At 44.5% G+C, this 22683-nt stretch overlaps 1 protein-coding gene across 2 annotated transcripts in view; it reads right to left on the reverse strand.

The window, feature by feature from the left end:
- The window catches only part of LOC113912710 (cytochrome b5), a 36392-nt gene extending 20294 nt beyond the window's left edge, over positions 1–16098 (reverse strand). For both annotated transcript variants that reach the window (XM_027576337.1, XM_027576335.1), the window contains exon 1: positions 15850–16098. In XM_027576337.1, the coding sequence (XP_027432138.1) occupies positions 15850–15978 (129 nt within the window). In that variant the 5' untranslated portion in view covers positions 15979–16098. The remainder of the gene's footprint in view (positions 1–15849) is intronic.
- Between the last annotated feature and the right edge of the window lie 6585 nt (positions 16099–22683).

The following is a 22683-nucleotide window of genomic DNA, read 5'->3' on the forward strand; positions in this document are numbered from 1 at the left end:
CATGGAGGGCTTGAGTAAAACAAAAACCAGAGGAAGGCGGAACCTGCCCCCTTCTCCCGCCTCACTGACTGGGCTGGGGCCTGTCATCTTACCTCGGGCCCTCACACGTGAGCCGTTCCGGCCTCCCACTTCCCCTCAATCCAACACAGGCCCCAGCCTTAACCATAAACCACTTGCAGCTTCCTGAAAGCCCGGCTGCCGTCCCCCACCCCATTCATGAGCCTGGCATCGAGAGCATCAACCTGAGCTGAAGATCTCGGACTCAAAAAAGTAGACTGCAGGTTAAAATCCCAGAATGTCAGAGTCTGAAAGAACCTTCAGAGACTCAACATCCTCAAGTTCACAGACGGAGAAACTGGAACCCAGAGAAATTAGGCCCAATACCACACTGACAGCTCATGGAGGAGGCCGGACCAGAATCCTGGCGTCCAACTTGTGAGCCTCCCCTTTTTGACCATGTTTATGTTTCTGATCAAAGGGACTCTGGGTAAGATGCCCTAAAAATGAAGTTCCTCCATAAATTTGTTTGGGGATTTAGGGGAAAATCTCTCTCACTTTTTCTAGGCCCCAAGAGATTCTGTCATCTGCCTTGACTTCTTGGCTCTTGCCAACTAAGAAAGATTCTAAGGAAACACACACACAGACATACACACACGCTTCTATTGCAGGGTTTTATCTGGCTACAAGGCTATCCATGTGAAAAACCCAGAAGGGTATGCAAAACTACACTACAGTATCACAACGTGTCAGGTCAAAGTCATTCCCTCCAAGGGCTTGTTTAAACAAGCAAAACAAAGGCCAACAACAAAAAACCCCTTTCCACTTAAATGTAATGTTATGTGGACCCAAACTCCACCAGTTCTGAAGTTTTAAATAGGATCTTTCAATCCAAACATTTAACACTGCCAAGGAAAGGTCAAGTAAACACATTGTCCATAAACAATGACTAAGCAAAAAAATTTATTTAAAGAGATTATCTGCAATAGTTAAGCCAAAAATGAAAACAATTCAAAGGAGTGTGGAACATAAACAATTTATACAAGATTTAGAAAAAATTAACAAGATAGCCCAGCCAAATGTTTTCTCTGATTTCCAGACACTGTTTCTCTGCACTGCCTACGGCTTTGCATGCACCCTCACTGAATCCTCAAAGCTCAGGGACCAGAGGCTTACCAGCATCATCTGAATTACTTCTCCTTGGTTCCCTTGAAGATCACGGGAGGAAACTCTAAACAAGGGCTGTCTATGCATTCTCCCCGCTAGCTTGCAAGCCATCAACTTACTCATACATCTGCCATGCCAAGCTCTGCAAGATGGCTAAGTATTGGCCCCCATCCTCAGGGAGCTACAGTCTAGTGAGCAAACAGACCCGGAGACATACAATGGCCAAGCATGGTAAGCACCAGATACAGGAGCTACAGCACAGCAGGTGGAGGGATCAACTCCCAGGAGCTGGAGGCCAAGAGGGGCCAGGGAATGGTACTAAGGAGAGATGCTTGAACTGCGGCATGAAAGGTTCAACAGCTGTTCCCCAGGTGAATAAGGGAGAGACTTTCTAGGTAAAGGAAACACAAGAGGCAGAAACACAAGGGCGTTCTGGAGGACCGTCAGGCACTATAAATAACCTGATTTCACAAGTATAAAGATGCATCGCAGGAAAGGTTTTTTCACTTGCTTTTGTTACCGGACTGGGAGAGGCAATTAGAAAGAAGAATTAAGCACATTATCACTTCCCACCGGCTTTATAGATAACCCTTTCCATTATCACTGATCAAAGTGCGAAATTAGACCCCTCACTAGTCACTGCAAGCCCCTTAACCCTCGTGACCCCTCCCTGACCACCTCACTGGGCTCTAACATCGACCTTCTTACACTCCTCAGGTCCCCGTGTCATGGTTGGCATTCTAGAAGATGCGACTTGTACCCCAGCTGTCCCAGCACCTGTGTGTAGGCTGTACTTTGTAAGGTGAACAAGGTCCAGCTCTGCCACATCTTAGTGAGGTGACCCAGGAAGGTGCCAGATCTTTCTGAGCTTCCATTTCCACATCATAAATGCCTCCCGGGGAGAGCAAACAACACAGCAGAACGCCTGGCCTGTAACAGGTATTCTAGTAACATGGATTGCGCTCCCTTTCTGCAACACCCCCATCTGCTGTTGCCACAGAGAACCTGGTCCAGAACCTAAACAGCACCGGCCCCTATGAACTGCTAAGGCCAAGTTCAGCACCAAACCCAAAAGACCCGCCACTTCTTTCTACCCTGCCCTTCATCTTCAAGAGATTTCTGTGGATTAAATCACATTACTAAGCCTGATAGTACGAAGCCACAGAACCCAATGACGAGAGTTAACAGAAACTAAGTATTGCAAGGACGACACACGTTGCCTACACGAGAGCATTCTTGAAGGTCACGGGGATGAGAACAGATATGTGATGCAGCTGTGAGCTAGTGATTATCCCGCAGAATGCTGTTAATATTTTCTCTCCTTGAGAAGAGAGAAGCAAAATTCTTCTTCGTTATTTTTAGGGTTGAGATGGTAAATGTTTGGTTTAAAAGGTGCCAGAATCAAAACTAATTTTGCATTTAGTCATTATGCCTTGGTCAATACTATTAATTCTACCATACTAACCTTCTCTCCATAGATACAATAAAGCAAGTGTGGTAATTACTGACAGAACTATTCCTCTTTATCTCCGAAAGGAATATAAGTCCCGATTCTGAGGTAAGGAGAAGAGACTTCGGGTAGAGGGAAGGGGCAGGCCTACTTCTAGGGAAAAGAGCAGGGGACATGGAGGCCAGGAGAGGAGCTGGAAGAGCACACCATTTGCCTCGTGACCCATCTCAACCCAACGTTTCTCAGGACAATAAGCAAAGCCACCAAACGTGAGGGCCCAGCAGCAGGCGGGCAGTGATCTATGAGGCACTGTTAGTCTATAGTCTGTGATCCACCTTGTTAGAATGGCCAAATGATGAGATGACAGGACAGCCTGTGTTGACAATGAAGGGGGAAGGAAAGAGGGTTGATAGTGGCACCAGACTGTCTTTTCTCACTTTCTCCCTCAGATCTTAGGCCTATTTTTCCTTTTCTATTTAGTGTTGAGAACAATAAATATGGCTCAAACCTGTATCCAAGGGCAAGACAAAAATAAAATAAGCTGCCGGGAAATTATTCAAGCTAGCCCAACAGCCATCCTGCATCAATTTTCTAATACATTACACTTGAAAACTTTTAATTATTCATCCAATACATACTTGTTGAGTCCTTTCTATGTGCCAGCATTGTTCTGGTTGCTGGGAAACATCAGGAAATAAAGCAGGAAATATATCCTTCCGCATATGCTGGAAAATGTATCCTCCTGCATTCACGGAGGGAGATGGACAAGCACTAAGTATAATAAGTAAATTACACAGTATGTTAGAAGCTGGTGTGCTACAGAAAAGAGAAAAAAATAGAGCAGGGTAATGAAGCTGGGGTGCAGGGGGTTGGGAGAACTTCCCCTTTAATACGGGGCAGGGGTCAGGACAAGCCTTACTGTGAAGACAAACAGGCAAGCTATGCAGCTATTTGGGGGAATAAATTCCATTGCAAAGTACTTAAGGTGGGAGAGGTCCTGACACGTTCACAGAACAAGGGCATCAGTATGTCTGAAGCGGGACATGACAGGAAGAAGGTGGCAGAAGGAAGTATCAGAGATGGAACTGGCACCAAGCAACACGGGACCCTGCAGCCATCAAACAGACTTTGGCTTTAACCATGAAAGGGAGAGCGAGCCACTGAAGGTATTTTCTGTTTTAACTACATTGAAATAGTTACTCACAAGAAGTTGTAAAAACAGTACTGACCAGTGGCATGAACCCATCACCCAGACTTCCTCAATGGATGACATCTTACAGAAGTACAGAGCATTACCTTGGCGTAACCCAGGTCAGCAGACTGACTTTCTCAGCCAATTGCTGTGGACACGCACGTGTCTGTCCGGTGTGTCCCGGCATGCAGCACTTTCCCACATGTATGCCATGCGCTACAGCTCTACCATCACAAAGGGCTCCCCCCTGCCCATTCAGTCAACCCCATAACCTCTCATCTGTTCCTCACTCTGTCATCTCGCCATTTTGAGAACGTCCCATAAATGGAATCACACTGCATGCAATCTTCTGAGATTATCTTTTTTCACCTGGCACAACAACCCTGAGATTCGCTCAGGTTGCTTTGTTCCCTTATCAGTGCTGAGTCATACTCCACTCTGCGCATGTACCAGCCTAACCATCGATGCGCTAAAGAACACTTGAGTTGTTTCCAGTTGGGGGATATGACACATAAAGCTACTAGCCAACAGCCGTCTTATATCAATTCTCTAATCTTTCACAATTACAAACTCTTAATTATTCAGTCAGTAAATACCGAGTCCTGTCTATGCACCAGCATTGTTCCAGTTGCTAGGACTTGTGTACAGGCTATCAGATGGACACAGTTTTCATCTCTCTTGGACAAATGGCTAGGAGTATGATTTCTGGCTCATATGGTAAGTATATGTTTAACTTTTAAAAGCAAGTTGATTTCCAGAGTGTCTGTACCATTCTGCATTCTCACCAGCAATGCATGCCAGGGTCAATATTTCCACATCCTCACCAGCATTTGGGTTACCAGTATTTTTTTTAATCACAGCCCCCCCTCCCCCTTTTTAAAAGGTTTATGTCAGAGAGAAAAGGGAGCATGAGAGTGCATGCACAAGTGGGTGGGAAAGACAGAGGGAGACAGAATTTCAAGCAGATTCCCTACTGAACGCGGAGCCCCACATGAGCCAACATGGCTGATCCCATGACCCTGAGATTATGACCTGAGCCTAAATCAAGAGTTGGACACTTAACCAACTGAGCCACCCAGGCGCCCCTATCATAGCCTTTCTAAGAGGTCTGTAGTGGTATCTCACTGTGGTTTTAACTTGTATTTCCCTAGTGGCTAATAATGCTGGACATCTTTCCATGTGTTTATTTGCTATCCATGTATCTTTTTGGAAGAAATGTGTATTCGAGTCGTTTGCCCATTTTGTATTGGGATTGTTTCCTTACTGTTGAATTCAGAGAATTCTTTATATATTCTGGATATAAGTTGTCAGATACAAGATTAGAAAAAAATTTTCTGCCAGTCAGTGGCTTATCATTTCATTCCTTTAAGAGGGTCTTTTAAAAAACAAATGTTTTTCATTTTTATGAAGTCCAATTTATCCATTTGTTTTTATATGGACCACATTGGCACTGTCATGTCTAAGAATTCTGCCTAAATCTCTTCAAAATATTTTACATTTTATATTTACATCTGTGACTTATATTGGGGTTATTTTTTTTTTTTTTATCAAGTGTGAGGTTTAGGTCAGGATTTATTTTTCGACTACTAATGTCCAGTTGTTCCTGAACCATTTGTTGAAAAGGCTGCCCTTCCTTGATCAAATTGCTTCTGCATCTTTGTCAAAAACCAGTTGGAAGTATTTGCATGGGTCTACCTCTGAGTTCTCTGTCCCACTGATCTATGTGCAGGCCTCTCTGCCAGGACCACACTGTTCTTGATTGCTATATAGCTATCACCTAAGTCTTAAATCAGGTGGTGTAATTAGTCATGAAAAGGTTTATACAGGAAAGCGGTGTGTTCTGACTTACCTTTTAAAAGGCCACTCTACTGTAGTGAGAGTCTGCTGTCCCAGGCAAGGGACACCTGGTGAGGAGCAATGGTACTCAGACCAGGGAGGCAGCAGGAGAGGGGGGAAAAATTAGTCAGAATCTGACTGTTACAAAAGTGGAGACCACAGAATGTCCTCCTGGATTCATGTATGAGTGTGTGGTGCAAGGTAAGGGTGTGAGGTAAGAGAAGGGTCAGCTATGACCTCAAGGTTCTTGGCCTGAGCCAATGGACAGAACTGTCATCAACTGAAGTGGGTAAGTGTGACAACGGCGCCAGTTTTACAAGTGGAGGTCAGCTGAGTTTTTAACATGTTAGATGTAAGGGGCCTAGCAGACATCTAAGTGGAGATGTGAAGCAGACTGCGGATACCACAATCCCAAGGCTAGGGAAGAGGTCTTTTTGCCCTGGAGATAAAAATTCAGAAACTGCCCGCATATTCAAAGTCACGACATTGAATGAGATGGCCCAGGGAAAGTACAAAGCACTGGGCTGGAGGGCACTCCCCACCCGCGCAGGTCAGAAGAGAGAGAGAGCAGGACCAGGGAGGTGGGAGAGGACACTGGGAGCCACTTGTAAAAAGTGTCTCCAAGAGAGAGGAACACCTGGTCACGGGGTGCAGGAGAATCAAGCAGAGGAGAGTTGCGAATGGACCAGCGGCATCACGGCAGACCTTAGCAAGAACGGTTTGCGTAAACTGTTTAAGAGAACAGCGAAGACAAACTGAAGGCAGGAGGCTTAACAACCTTCTCAGGATTTTACTCTGAAAGGGAGCAGACAACAAGGAGCGCCCGGAGGGGGAAGTAAAGAGGGGCACCATATGAGTGTGTTTTAGGACAGCAACAATAAAGGCATGCTTGGACATGAGCGACAACCACCCAAGTGGGGTGAGGGCTGAGGAGGGGGCTTGTTCGTGCAAAAGGAAGAACAGTAGGTAGCTGAAGAAGGGACTCTGGGTGAGCAGAAGGAAGTGGGCTCACGGGCTTTTGGCAGACTGTACTGGAAACCCCAGGCTTTGACTCTCCACTTTCTTCTCTTTACTACCTAGGAGACTTGTTTGGTGTCATTCTTAAAGAGTCCACACTCAGAGGCTATGCCATAATTGGAACTGTCCTTATAAAGTCACTCCAGTTTCTAAGGACAGAATTCCAGGCAAACGTCTATGGACCAAGAAAGGATCATGTCATAATAACACTAATAGGTAACATTTGTGGGGAAAGAGAAAAAAAAGAAGTAAGACAGTATAGAGAACGTGTCTGTGTCCCTCCATCAGACTCTCTCCGCCTCTACCCACTTAAGGAGTATTTACTGAGCACTTACTACGATGTGCCAGGATATGTGGCAGTGAGTAAGATGGACAGGGGCTCCGCTATCTGGTGGGGAAGGCTGCAAGCACACAAACCAGAAAAAACAGCGGGTATCAAAGTATCAACAGAGAAGCAAAGCAGGACGATGGGACCGAAGATTCCCAGTATTTCGAAGATACTGAGCCAGGAGCTCAAGAGGGTAGTGATCAAGGGAACATACACCATGCAGAGGGGGACTAATACAAAGGTTTATGGCAGAAACAAGCCTGACTTGTCTGGGCAACAGAGCGGGCCTGAGCGAGGGGTGGAGGGCACGGGGGTAGTATTACTACCTGTGGTGGGGGCCAGATCATGCAGGTCTTATTACACCAGGACACGGAGATGGGATTTTATTATAAATGCCACAGAAAACCATTAGAAAGAATTGAGCAGAGAAATGGCATTCTGTTTCCACAAAATGAAGTTTATTTTCTTCAAGAAGTTACATTTCTAATAGAGTAACAACATACATTCCTCAAACTGAAAACTCAAAGCAACCACCAATTTGGCGGAACCAGTGAAACCTTGGAGACTGGGTGAGGCCATGCTCTGAGGAACACAGGACAGAGTCTGGCCAGTACCGCAACCTGGTGGCAGATACAATCATAGAGCAGTAAGATGACAGAAGGGAAGCAGCAAGAAAGGGGGGAGACCTTCCTGGTGGAGTAGGGGGGGCTCCCAAGGCTGCAACGTTAAGTGGAATGGTGACGCAGGCAGACAGGGCAAGGCAGGGTGTCACACGCAGCTCTGGGGATGAGGTCCCAGTCAGCGAGGGGGTGGGAAGGGGCAGGAGGGGATTAGCTGAACCCATGCAGGGATCTTATCAGAGCAGTAACCTCATCAGATTTCCATTCAGAACAAGCCCTCCCAGGGCACTTACTTAAGAAGCCTATCCAAAATAGCATTTCACTCGGCACATGCCTAACATACACGTAAAACAATCTCTTCCTTAAACAACAGGACACTGATTCTTAAGACCATCCAGGTGTCACCTGTGTTAGGAACAGAGTCCTTGAAGCCTCCACCAAGACACTCTACTTAAAAAACCTCCTGTAAGAAACTAGAATGGCTGGCGCTCTCCTTCACCTTCTGGAAGGCAACATAGTAAAATAACAACAGATAGAAAGAAAGGCACATTTTTGCCCTTTGACCTTCCAAGAGTTTTCTTTTTGTTCAAATATTTCCATTCCCAACTTCTCTTTGCTTTCTCCCTGGTTCCTGCAGTGATCTCTGGACATGGGGTGGAAACCTCAAAGCAAATGACAGCAACTATGTACCCAGTGGATGGCTCTTGTCTCCTAAAGCTCTCCCAGCTATCCTGGTCTCCCGCCCTGGTCACAGGGTTAGCTGAACAACCTGGGCTGGGGAGTCCTGCAATCCATACTTTAATCCTGGCTTTGTCCTCACTGGCCATGTGACTGGAGCAAGTCACTAACTTCCCCAACAACAGTTCTCTTACCTTTAAAAAAGGAGAACACCCCTGCCAACCTAGGAGGATCATTTTGGGGATTAAAAGTACAAATGCAAAGGAGGGATTTGTGCACAAAAAGCACTCAGCGTACTATCTAGCACATACTCAGTGCCAAGCAACGTTCAATGAGTGTCCCCTGCTGTCACTTCTACCATGAGTCCACTGGGGATCTCTACCAAGGGAGGGAGTACACATGACATTTAGTTAACGCTTTCTGAAGACAGAAGGAGGAGAAAGCAGGCTGGGTATATTTTGTGTCCCGGCCAATTTTGACACAGCTGTGCAAAACTCAGTGAACAGCCTATCTATGGTAAGCAACAGCCGGCCCTCCAAGACACGGGTGGGAAAGTCCACGCTCTAGGCTTTCACTGCCAAGGAGCAACAGGTTGCCCCCCCCTCCCCCAGAAAGCCAGTACAGAAGGCCCTTGACTGGGCTTGGAGCCATGAATGCCACCCTCCCTCTCCCACCTCGCATCCCGCTCCTCCCCAGCAGCAGTGCTGGCTCAGGGCCATCCTCCTGGACACGGGGACCTCATGGGCCTGACCACAGACACAACTCTGCCCCAAGAACGTGACTTCTCGCTGTCCTCCACAAGATGTCAGCTCCCAGTGAGCAGAGATCACTTACCAACAGGCTGCTCAGACCAAATTCTACTTGCCCAGAGTAGAATTTCTTAATTCACTCTCCTGGTCTAAGACACAAGCAGCCAGTTACTAAATATGGACACATAAATAGGTGCTCCCAAGAAAACCAGATTCAAAGATAACAGAAAAGAAGCACACTTCATCAAGACAGAGAAGGGCAGTGAGCCACTGCTATTTCCATCCTCATTATGCTGTTGCAGGCCACGTTCCTAAGTGCTCCAAACTGGACTAGTGCTGGAAATTTTAGGATAAACAAGGTGTTACTTGCTACAGCTGCATTTTTAAGAAAATGCAGATGCTAAAGGAGAAAACAATGTTTCCATACCCTGCCCCTGCTGAGAAAAATACACACCCAAACAATTCAGGAGAGGAGGGTCATCAACTAGGTCTTCTCTCACTCACTAAAGAAAACAAAGCCCTGGGGAGAGCAAGTCTCACTGGAATGTAAGGCGGGGCTGTGGCCACTAGTATGATCACCGTGGGCACTCCGGGAACATGCAACAAAACACACAAAGCATGTAACTTCTTACCCAGCAATGCGCTTACAGAGACTTACCTAAGGAGACAATCACAGGAGGCAAACTGAACAATGAAATGTGTTAAAAAAAAAAAAAAAGAAAAAAAGAAAGGGTTGGTTACATAAATTACAACACATCTACCTAACAAGAAAGCACCAGGAAGAATATAATTTATTGACACAGAATGGTGCCCTCCCCATATAGGAGGATGGGATGGATTACCAAACAGCACGCAGAATATTTTATCATTTATGTACAACAAATCCCCTGTGCAAGGGTGGAGGTGTGTAAAGCCATCAGGAGGCTGTTCATCCAGAAATTCACAGCGGTCACCACAGACAGTGGAAACTCTGCGAGTTTTGACTTTTCCCTTGCTCTTTTCCACACTGTTCAATTCCTTAGAGTATTCATGTGTCCTTTTCCCCAAAAGCAATAAAGTTGTATTTTTAAGAGCCAGAAAAGAGATGATACCCATCACGTACAGCACAGTCCTCAAAAATGATATTTCAAGCGAGTATTTGTATTTTGAACCATTTTTGCTTTTAACATTATAATTTGGTGTGTTCCTACTAAATATTGAACCCTCCATATAACAAAATTTTAACAATTTATAAGAAAACTTTATCTTAATCAAAATATTTATATACCTTTCCTAGTGCTTACACATATATTCTTCTAATGTTCACAAACTTGCTACAGGGGACAGAATAGTCCGTCCCCATTTAAGAATGAAGAACATGATCCAGAGATTTTACCTGACTCCCCTCAAAACAGGTCTAAGATGAGACCTAGTTTTCTTAACCCCCATCCAACACTTAGAGTACCTAGCAGGACCTGGGTTGTTCAAACTCCATTATATTAAAAGGTACCCGTTGGAGGGGGCCTGGGTGGCTCAGTGGATTAAGCCTCCAATTCCTGATTTCCGCTCAGGTCAAGATCGACCTGGGGTCATAGGATCGAGCCCTCCCCCCGCGTCGCGTGGGGCTCTGCACTCAGGGGGCAGTCTGCTTGTACCTCTCTGTTCCTCCCCCAGTTTGTGCATATGCACATGCTCGCTCTCTCTCTCAAATAAAATCTTAAAAAAAAAAAAAAAAAGGTTACGCACTGCTTGCCTTCTATTGTTCTGGAGGACTTTTGGAATAACAGATACCTGCCTTCAGTAGAAATGAACACTATTTGCTCCTTGATTTAGCCAAGCTGGCCTGCATAATCTATTCTCCCTTCCTTTGGAATTTCCATCCACCTTAAAGATAAAAAAAATCAAATGTTAATAATCTCAAGTGTTGCTTTCTGTTGTTTAGTTTCAAAACAGAGTAGTTCACAAGTACTCTTGAAACCTCTTCTCAAAAGCGGCAAAAAGTTACCAATAAAACAACTGCAGAAATAGGGGCGCCTGGGTGGCTCAGATGGTTAAGCGTCTGCCTTTGGCTCAGGTCATGATCCCAGAGTCCTGGGACTGAGCCCCGCAACAGGCTCCCTGCTCAGTGGGGAGCCTGCCTCTCCCTCTCCCTCTGCCTCTCTCCCTGCTCATGCACTCTCTCTCTGTGTGTCTCAAATGAATAAATAAAATCTTTAAAAAAAAATTGCAGAAATATAAAAGAGGGCCTGCCTATAGGCTCACATTCCCCAAGTAGCCTTGTGGCTCTGCCACCTGTTTACCCAAGATGCCTGAGCCACCTTTACCCCTAAGGATCCCTTTATATTACCAAACTACATATGTGAAATAATAACATTCCTACTTTATATTCATCAAAGACATATTTGCAACCACAGCTCTTCAGTAGTATCAGATTCAGAGTATTATCAAACCTCCTTGAAAAAAGCAAAGGCACTTAGGATCTTAGCCCTAAATATGTCACCCCATATCAAGGGTAAAGATATATGTCTGGTCTTCTGTGTTTTTCAGAATTAAGGACATGAGTTTCAAGTACCCACTCTCTTCCTGGGTCCAAGGGAACTGAGGCCCCCCAGGATCGGAACCACTGGTTTCTGCAAAGTAGGCAGCCATGTTCAAGGAAAATAGCAAAAAGTAAGTCCCCACATCAAAACTTGCTATTATGAACGCAAAGTCTCGGAAAGCAAAAACGAGGAGCCAGGAGCTGACAGCTTTGTGAAGCAGAATGCTGTTAAAGGATATCCAAGACACCGCTACAGAGCATTAGAATCCCAGGACGACCAGAAAATGTTCTACAGAAACAAGGAGGGGACAACTTGACACAAAGGCATTCTCCTCTATTAGGAAGATGCCAATTTCATAAATCAAACATCTATTGACTGGAACTGAAAGCAAGTTAATATAACTTCATCAATTATAAGATGCTTTCTTCTCCCCTCCCACAGCTCTGAAAAAACTGAATACACACTGCTGCCCAAATAAAAGAAAGGGAAATGCAAACCATTTTTTTTTCCTCCCAGCCCCAAAAGCCTACGTTTTCATTTCATGTAACTGTTTCTCAAAGTTCTATAGTCATTAGCCCTGCTAATAATATAATCAGGTAAGACAAACCCAAACTGCACTAAAATAAATTTAAAAACTAGAACTCAGGACTGGAAAAAAAAAAAAACCTACTCCAAAATATGCAGGCAACAAAGGTCATAATCCTGTAGGTCAACATCAGATAGTAACTGAACACCTGCTGGTACTTAGCTTGCCATTAATAAAGAGCTGGCCTGCCCTCTCAGGTGTCTACCCTCCCCTTGAACAACAAACCAGTTTTTTAAGGCCATTATTTCAAGAAATAGAGTTCATTGCACAACTTAAAAACTCCACCTGTGCTCTTGACTGGAAGGAGATAATTTTTATAATCCTTTCTCATTTCAACATCACCTGCCAGATTTACACCTTTACCTGAAATCTCCTATTAACACTCAGCTACATAGGATACTACAGGAAACAAGTCACCAGCCCACCCTTCCCTGAACTAGAACAGGAGTTTGCATTTACCCACGTGTCTGGTATTGCGTTATGTGTTTAACCAGCATTATTATTATTATTTTAAAAGATTTTATTTGACAGAGAGAGACAACGAGAGCAGGAACACAAGCAGGGGGAGTGGGAGAGGGAGAAGCAGGCCTCCCACCGAGCTGGGAGCCTGATATGGGGCTCGATCCCCAGACCCCGGGACCATGACCTGAGCCGAAGGCAGACGCTTAACGACTGAGCCACCCAGGCACCCCAGCATTATTTTAATTCTTATAATAACCCTGTGAAGTAGACACTACTATCACCCTCCCATTTTACCTTAAAGTAAGGGATCTGAGGCACAGAGAGTGTAGGTAACCAATACCCTCTTCCGCCCATCACACTTGCGTTTTCTCAACATGAATGCAGATGTGCATATGAACATATAATATTCTGAAAGGAGCACCAAGAAAAGTCTTGTTGTCCATACGGATGGGTGAATTCATAGTAGAGGGAGATCTAGAGCCCACAATGATCGAAAGTTCACTTTAGAGGTAGGAAGCCCACCCACCCCCCCACTGCTCCAAAAGAAAAAAGAAAAACCTTTCATACTTCAGTAAATTAGGGAAAGCAGAACATTGTTTAGTTAACATACAAAGTTTCATGAAATCCTGGAGCTTTTAAAATGATGAAAGTGTCAGGGCAGGAAGGAAGAGACAGATATCCTGGGCCCCTTTCTCTGTTTCAAAAGAAACTATGAGATAAACAGCACTGGCAGAATAAAGTAATGGATACAGGAGGGATCTAGGAAGAATTACACCTGGCAGAATGGGCAACAGAAGCGGAGAGGATTTGTGTTTAAGATGCAGGAAGCTATGGGCAGGGATCCTAGGATGGGGTATCACCCCAGAGAGGCCTGCCCTCCTGCCAGTGGGTCCAACTGTAAAACGTCAGCCACTTTGCTCTGCTACCTTAATCCAGACCCCGCTCTGTGCACCTGTGTTGTCCTTTCCACCCTCCCACTGTGGACTTCAGGCCCTCTTTACGGAGCTCCCACCCCACACCGCCCTCCGGGGTCTGCTCCCAACTGAACTAGACCTGGTGGACCCCAGCACAGCACTGTTTCCTGTGCTAGTCCTGCTTCCCCCAACGGAAGCTCCTGGGAACAGAAATGATGTGTCTTCCTCTCGGGTTGTAATCTACCGAGGGACACATACCCAAAAAAGCTCAGAAGATACTGAACGTACCAGAGAGCAATGGTGCCCCAAACTCAAGTCCCAGGCAGGCTACTACAGGGAGCATTTTACCAAGGACCAACTGAGAAAAGGAAACAAGTATAAACTTGTTTTTATTTATCTCACTATAAATAGTTTTTAGTTATCTCACTGTGTTAGTTATCAACTGTTAGTGCCAAGCTCATTTCACTACATTTTACCTATTACCTAACACATTCTCCTCAAGCTACTTTCAGGGTATAGAAAACAATAAAATAAAGGAATTGGTCCTCAGCTAATTTACCCACCCAACAGCTTATTCGCATCTCTTACAATTTTACTCAGAAAATTTTGTGCAATTCTCTTTCCTGCCTCATAAGAATGAAATGTAAGTGCTTTAAAATTTAGTAATCTTCTCTTCCTTAAAAGTTATGCAAAATGCATTTTTAGGACAGTGATTCTCTACTAGGAGTGATTTTTGGACACTTGGTGGCCTCTGGAGACATTCTGACTGTCACAACTGAGGAGGGGGGTGCTGACATCTGGTGGGGGAGAGGCCAGGCAGCCACCTGTACAACACAATGTACAGAACAGAACTCACAAAAAAGGGGAAAAAAATTTTCAAAAAATATCCTATTATTCTTTCATAAATGCTGTTCTTTTTTACAGATAGAAACGAAGAAAGCACACACTGACTCTTAAAATTCTAGAATTACACATGCCATGGGAGGGGAAGAAGGAACAGTTGAAAGTAGACCTTTGGTGTCAATTAGCCTTGATGTTATGATGCAGGGCTGTGAACTCCAGATGCTCTATCGCCTGTGGCTCTGGAGAAAGGACAGATCAGGTGTGCCTCCCCACTATAAACCGCTTCTAAGTCGGAACACTATTTTATCTTCTGGCACACCACCAAATGACAATTTAGGAGTAAAATATCTTATTAATAAATGTCTTCAGCTTTTTTTAAACACAGTTTTTAAAAAAAGTGCTCCCCAAAAGTCCCTTGATGTAAATTGTGATTCAGCTAAGACCAGGCTTTCATTTTCATTTCCTCTCCAACTATGTAAAAAAACTCCCATCACTAAGTATTCTCATTTGTTTGGCCGGAGTAGGGAGAGGGGGCAGCGGAGGAGGGTTAAGTGTTGCGTTCAGATTTATGGTTCAAAGTCACCCAGTGGTAAAACAAATCCAGAGGGAGCAAAGAAAGGCACCTTAGAATTTGCTGCAATAATTATAACCTAATGCAAAGAACCTTATCATAGGGATGTCTTCCTTTAAGTACGGCAAAGTTAGTTTACAACTTCCAAAGCTAACCAGCAAGTCCTGCTGGCGGCTCTCAGCACCTCTCCCCCCTCCAAGCCTCACACAGAGGCGGGGCCGACCTGCTAGGCCCCCGCGTCCGGCACCGTACCTCGCCGTGAAGTCCTTACTGGAAACGGCTAACAATCACGGCGCTCCTTCCCGGGGAGCAGGGTGCGCGTGGATGGTGGGGGCGGGCGTGTGCGTGCCGGGGACAGCGCGTGCGGCCCCCCGACCCGGAGCTCAGGGTCTTGGCTTGTGCGATGCTACCGTTCTCAGGATGCGTGGTTTCCAGTCGGCTTGCACGGGAATCCACTCCCGGAACGACAGAGCCCCCGCTTTACGAAAACTCACAAAGGGATCTTTCAAAACCCTTCTGCAGCAGCGCCCTCTCCCAGGAAGACAGGTCCAGACGCGCCTGCTTCCCACTGAGTGCTGAGCGGCGCTCTTCCCCGCGCCCGCGGAGGGAGGCAGCTTCTGCCGGATGCCGGCGCGCCGCGGGCTTCTTCTGAAAGGGCTCGCCCGGCAGCGAGGCCGGCTGACGCGCCTCGGGGCGCTCCCAAGCGTGCGCGCACAGGCGTGCAGACTGCGGGGGCGCCCCCAGGTGTGTAAGCACAGGTATGCAAACACTGGTGCACGCGAGAGGCACGCTCTCGGGTGTGCACGCACGGGTGAGTGCATGCCTCACAGTCGCACACGTCAACCCCGCCGCGCTGCGGACAGACCACTCGCCTCACAGAAACCCCAAACTCCAGCCGGCGTCACGTCCCTCCAACTCACCTCCTCCAAGAACTTGGTCAAATCGTACACCTTGTGGTGCAGAATCAACCAGGTGCTCCTGCTGTGGTTGTGCTTCTGGATCTCTTCCAGGGTGTAGTACTTGACAGTCTGGTCCGGCTGCTCGGCCATTTCGGAACGCGGCGAGCCTCAGGCCGTGCAAACACCAGCCGAGCCGGGAGAACTGGAGGGCGCGTCTCAGCTGGCTGCGCCCGGGACATTCCCGGGGCCCCGACCCAGCGCCCGCAGCAGGGCGGCCCCCGCCGCGGAGGGGGCGGTGGCGCACAGCCTCCGGTGACTGGACAGAACGCGTGTCACTCAAGGGGCCCGCCCCCGGCCGACAGCGTCCGCCAACCCCAGCGCGCCCCAGCCCAGCGCGCGGGCGTCGACTGGCTGCAGAAGGGGCCCTTCAGGAGCACGGTGGTTGGAGCGCGCGGAGGGCGCGGCGAGCCGGGGCGGGGTTTCTCTTGCATCTGCGCAGAAGGTCGCGGGGCAGGGGGCGGATGGCACCCGGCGTGGTGCACCCGCGTGGGGCCGCGGGGCGGCGGTCCCAGGAGGGGTCCGCGGGGGCCCAGGGGCCGCACGCCACCTTCGCCGCGATTTCGCAATCAGGGCAGATCAGGCAGCCCTGAATGTCACTGTGTAACCAAGTCGCTCCGCTGCGAGTCTGTTAACTATTAAACTGTTAACCTAATGGCACAGTCCCGAGCCTCGGGGACTTAAAACACGCAGTGCCATCTCTCCGCTTCAGTGAAACAGTGTGCTGCCCAGAATCGTTACTCAGTAATTCTGCTCGACACTCCCCTCCCCAGGGGTGCCCAATCTCACAGGAAGAAAACCCAGGGAAATAATTTGTGCTGTACAAAGAAAAAGTCCTGACTCCTCAAGCTCTGAAGCACGTCTAGGCTGTCGACCCTCACTAGACGAGGGCTTGCTTGTCTGTCCTCTTTTGTCTCAACGGTATAGTGTTCACATAAATTCTAAAGGATCAACAGCACTTGGACTCCAGAAGCAATTCCCCAGCTGAGCGAGCACTCATAGGAAGATTTACAAATGTCTGAGGGGAAAAAACGGAGAAATCTCAGCATATTATCAAGTCATCTATTAAGGCCCTTTTCAGCAGTGAATTCCAAAAGGACCTACACAGCAGGTTACACATGTATGCCATCTTCCTAGAGACTCAACACAGCTCTTCCGCATTAGGAGCCTCATGAATGTTAGTTCCCTTGCCCCCTGCTTACCTCCTCCATTGGAATGCATGGCCATGGAGAAGAAAACATTTTTCCAAGCTTTCCAAATAGCCTTCACATATGATGGAATACATTGGTTTTCAAATACTGAACCAGCGTTGCACCTCTGAAGACACTCCACTTGTTTATTGCTAAATTATATTTTGTTAAAGAATTGTTTTTTTAATCTGTGTTTATACAAGAGAAATTGGTGTGCAGTTTTCTTGCACACATAGTATTTGTCTGGTTTGGGTATCATAGAATGAATTGGAAAGTATTCTTTTTTTTCTATTTTTCTGGAAGATATTTGTAGAATTAGTTTTACTGCTCTTTAAAAGTAGAATAGGTAGAGTTCTCCACTGAAACCATACGGGCAGATTTCTTTTTCAGGAGGTTTTAAACCATGAATTTAATCTCCGTAACAGTTCCAGAACTATTCAAATTATGTTTCACACTGGGTGAGTTGTGGTATTTTATACTTTTTGAGGAATTGATCAACAATGACAATTTCATCTAAATTGTCAATCTATATGTGGTGTTGTTCATATTACTCCTTTATTATCCTTTTGATGTCTGTAGGGTTTATATTGATATCCCCTCTTTAATTCCTGATATTAGTAATTTGTGACTTCTCTCATTTTTTTTGGTTGTCAGCATTGCTAGAGGTTTGTCAGTTTTACTGATCTTTTCAAAGAGCAAGCTTTCTTTTTGATTTTCTCTATTTTTCTTTTTTTCAATTTCATTAATTTCTGTGTTAGTTCCTTCTGTTTGCTTTATGTTTATTTTTCTTTTCTTTTTTCTAGCTGTTCCAGGCAGGAGTTTAACTTATTCACTTGAGACTTTTTCTCTTTTCAAATGTTTACATGTAGTGTTATAAAGTTCCTATATATTTTAAAAATAGTAAACAAGATTATACTACTTCCCTAAACAGTTCTCAGAACTGCTGAATCTTCCCATGACTTCTAGCAGAGCAGTGAGTCTCCTGAGATCATGGCTATATCTATAATCCAACATCAATACTGTTCCAGATTTCAGTCTCAGTTCCAACTCCAGAAGTGGTTAAAAACAAAACTTTGGCCCTAGTTATCTGGATCCTGCCCCTGGTTTAGTGAATTATCAGAGATACATAACTATGAGCTAGTCAGTTACCTGTTCTAGGCCACTGCTTATAATATGCTTAGTACAAGTTCTGGCACATAGGCAGCATTCAATAGATTTTTTAGCTAGTACTGCTATTATTATTCTACAAGGCTTCCTTATTCTAAAACACAGGTATGAGGAAACATCCTATCTGGCCGGTGCTCCAAGGTGAAGTAAATCTAGGCAAATTTGGAAACAAACGAACCTGAGAAATTACAAAACACAAATATTTACAAACTCCTGACTTCCCCTCCAGCAAAGACACTTTTATAAACACTTAGAAAACCAACTCCATCCCTAAAGTTCCTCAGGTAAAAATATGCTGTAAAAAGCACTGTTCCTTTTCCACTATAAGGCAAAAATAAGCAAACATGATTACATTTTTGCTCATTTTCTATTTCTGTCACTCATGCACAAGATGTGCTTGAACAGCCTTTTCCTGCCCCTTGATAGTTAAATTTTCCATTATAGAGATATAACCATAGAGAACTGGTTCCTTCAAACGAATGGGCACTTCTACAAAGATGGGACTCCCAATTCAAATATCTACACAGATAATTTACATTGTATCCAGGTCTTTTAAATACTATATTAGCATAAGTTAACTTTTTCCTTCAAAAAATATCTAAATCTCTCATCTATATAGCCTATTTGGTTGATTTCTAAATAATGTCCTATTAGCAATAATTTCCAAAATTTTCTAAGTATTTTACATTTTTATTCATTTCCAAATAAAGCACGTATGGCTTGAGGTTGTTTCTATTCATGTATGACACCAAATGTCAGTTGAGAATCTGTTCAATTGGACTGCAGAAGCAGAAATGAGGAGTAGAGAACAATGGGTATTATCTGACCACAAAGCTCACCAAATGTCTGAAATTCATTGCTGAGGTAGGGCAATTTTTCTCACTAACTTCAAACGATGACAAATTAATTATATATCTTATTGTAAAAACATTCTCAGGCACATTTTCCTTGTATGTCCATTTTTAGAAGCAGGCACATAAGGAGAATGTCTGATAGTAAGACATGGCTGTAATATTACCTTTATTTTTTAAAATCTTTTTGTCTCCAGCACAAGTAAATAGAATAAGAGCAAAATGGTATACATAAGGAAAATTCCAGATATCCTATTTAACTCTGTAAAGGGTTTAGGTTTCCAGACAGTTCTATGAAATCCAGTTGATGGTGTATTTCCCAAGTTAGCAGCTTACAAATTATCCAAGTCATCCACAAAACTGATTCCATCACCAAGTCCAAGAGATTTTCCCTCTTAAACATCTAATGAGTGTTCTCCTCTTTGATCCCTGGTACCATTCTGCCAGATCTGCCTTTCGTGATTACCCGCCTACCTGCTTACAATAACTTAACAGGTTACCCTTCTAGTCTTCAATTCCTCAGCTCCATCTTCCATAGAAGAATGAATCTAAATTAAAATCAGATCACAACACTACTTGCCTAAGATTTTCCAGTGTCTCCCAATAACTAAAGTTCCCATTCCTTACCAGAGCGTCCAAGATCATTCAAAATCTGCCTCTCTCTAGCTCCATCCTTTGTCATTTCCACCTCCAACCTACAGCCTAGCAACAGTGAGCTATTTTTAGCTCTCTGGAGACACAGCATCCTATCCTCACTTCCACACCCTTGCTCAAGTCCCCTTCTCTGCCAGAGTACTCTCCTCACTCCTTTCTCCCGCTTCCTTTTTCTGGGCCTAGAACTCAGGGCCCTTTTTGACTCAGCTTAGGGAGTCAACACTGGAGGAGGCATGTGCTGATCATGATCACTCTTCCCCTCCCACTAATGCCTACTCAGTATTCCTTGATTCTCTGATTATCACACACTCACTAAGTCATCAGTCTACACATCTGCCCTTCTCACTGGGCCAAGAGTTCCTCAAGGGCAGGTACTCTGAGGGTCACAGCTGTGTCTTCAGCACAGTGCCTAGCACTCAGTCTGTGCTCAATGAATGTTTTGGGATGAATAAGGGTATAAACTGATACAGAATTTGGCATGTAAGTACTTGGAAATGTCATAATTTTACTTTAACCATACTGAAAAATGTGGATTTATTTATCTGTCACTAGCAAGAGGCACTTGTTTTCTAACTTTTCACAAGACATCTACTAAAGATAAGTTTTCTTTACTTTTCCCAAGTTTCTAACTTTTCCCAAGACATCTACTAAAGATAAAACTGTTTTCTTTCTTTCCCAGTCTAGGAAACAAAAAAAGAGAGGCTAAATGCAGCAACAGCAGCATGAAAATAGCTTAAAATGAACAATGTACACACCTAGGAGCTATGCAAAGTGCTTGATGCATCCACGTAAGTGTACAAGTGATGTGAATGATGAAGAGGGCAGTGGAGTTCTTGCAAGCTGGAATCGCCATGTCAGGAACAGTTACCTACCTGAATAAAAATATCACTTTGGACCTCTAAGGTTGATGCTAGAAGGAAGTAAATATTAGTCTCTGGATATCCTTATTTGCCTGATTCTCTCACTGATTACTGATATCACTCCCTGCCACCCACTACCACCCTACTCTCCTCCTTGGCACTCTGGCATAAGTATGAAGAAACAGCTCTCTCTTAGCTTTCTTACAGCAGGACCAGAATATTCAAATGAACTTTGCTAAAGGAAGCAAAAAATAATTTTCCACGATACAGTGATCCTACAGCCTGATAGACTCTATTCAACTTCAATAAATGAAGCAGTGATGTCAACTGATTCAGTTCATTAGATTCTTAATTCTCCTTAAGTGACTATGAGCACACACCCAGTGGGAGCCCTTTCTAGGGACACATCATGCTAAGTCCCAGTCTCCCTCTGTATGTTTGAGGACAGCTGCTTATGCTCTACCCACAAATATAATCTTAGACATCCAAACTCTTCAAATCCCAGGTCAAGGTGCATGCTGAACACAGCCTCAGCTCCCACCTGGGGCTTATCATCCTAGTTCCAGCTTCCGGACTAAAGATTTGACTCTTCCCCAGGTGATCTTTCTCAGAAATGACCTTCATTTTCATGTGGTACCTGCCTTACCACAAAATATGACCCAATCTTTGTATGCCCACACAGTTTATTTATTTTTTTAAAGATTTTTTGTTTATATTTGAGAGAGACAATGAGATAGAGACAGAGAGATCATGAGGGGGGGAGGGTCAGATGGAGAAGCAGACCCCCCCCCCCACCCCGCTGAGCAGGGAGCCCGATGCGGGACTCGATCCCGGGACTCCAGGATCATGACCTGAGCCGAAGGCAGTCGCCCAACCAACTGAGCCACCCAGGTGCCCTGCCCACACAGTTTAAACATGATTTAGCATAATGCAACAACCTTGATCTTCATGAAGGAGAATCATACAAACTAGCGGGTGGAATCTTTAAGAGGATTCTTTCCCATCTTGAATGCATGTGAGTGAGATAAAGGGAAACAAACATAAGTAACTCAATATACCTGGTAAATTGAATACGCCTGTCCACAGGGTTGTCATCAAAACGTATCCTGTCAGTAAAGTTTTTCCCTGGATAAAAATTCTGGCTGGCCCCTATGACATTTTGTGTTTTATTAATTAAAAATAATGATGTAATGTTCATATAAGTGAATGCACATACATGTTTTGAAGAAAAAGAATATAAATGAGCACCAATGAACGCTTGACTTGACTTGGGGACTATGGGCTCCTCCTACATCCCATCCTTCTGCCACCCAAAAATCATTATTATCCTGAATTGTGCTTATTGTTTCCTTGCTTATAAAAAAATATTTATGCACATATAAATACATCAAGAAACAATTCATTGTTTAGGTTTTCTTGGAGAACTACTGAGCTTTATAAAAATAGAATTATACAACTATGTAGACTTCTAGGATTTTTTCTGAACAAGAATGCTCTTCGCAGCATTCTTCATAATAATCCCAAACTGGCAGCAGTCTAATTGTCCATTTAATCTCAGAAAAGGTAAAGTATATATATACACAGTGGAATGCTATCCAGTAATGAAGATGAATAAGATACTGCTACCCTCAATAATATAGATCTCACACTCATAATGTTTACAAAAGAAGCTAGACACAAAACAATTCATGTCATATGCTTCCATTAATATAAATTTTCAAAAGAAGCAAGATTAACTTATGATGCTAGCAGTCGAAACAGTGATTACCTTGGGGGAAGTGGGTAAGTGGCTGGGAGAGGGCACGAAGGGGAGTGTCAGAGATGCAGGTAATGTTCTGCTTTTAGGTCTGACTGGTGGGTAAACGAGGATGGTCCTTTTTGAAAAACCATAAAACTGTCTACTTATGATTTATTTACATTTTAATTTTAAAAGATTTATCTATGTTGTTCCATAAGGCAACATTTCATTTTAATGGAATAGAACTGGACATTCAGTACTTGGGAGTTTGGTGATGTGGGCATAATTGAAAACTTCAAATATCTTTAATTCTGCCTTGTTAAAATTGTTGAAGCCAG

This window comes from Zalophus californianus, chromosome 14 (genome assembly GCF_009762305.2).
Source record: "Zalophus californianus isolate mZalCal1 chromosome 14, mZalCal1.pri.v2, whole genome shotgun sequence".
NCBI lineage: Eukaryota > Metazoa > Chordata > Mammalia > Carnivora > Otariidae > Zalophus > Zalophus californianus.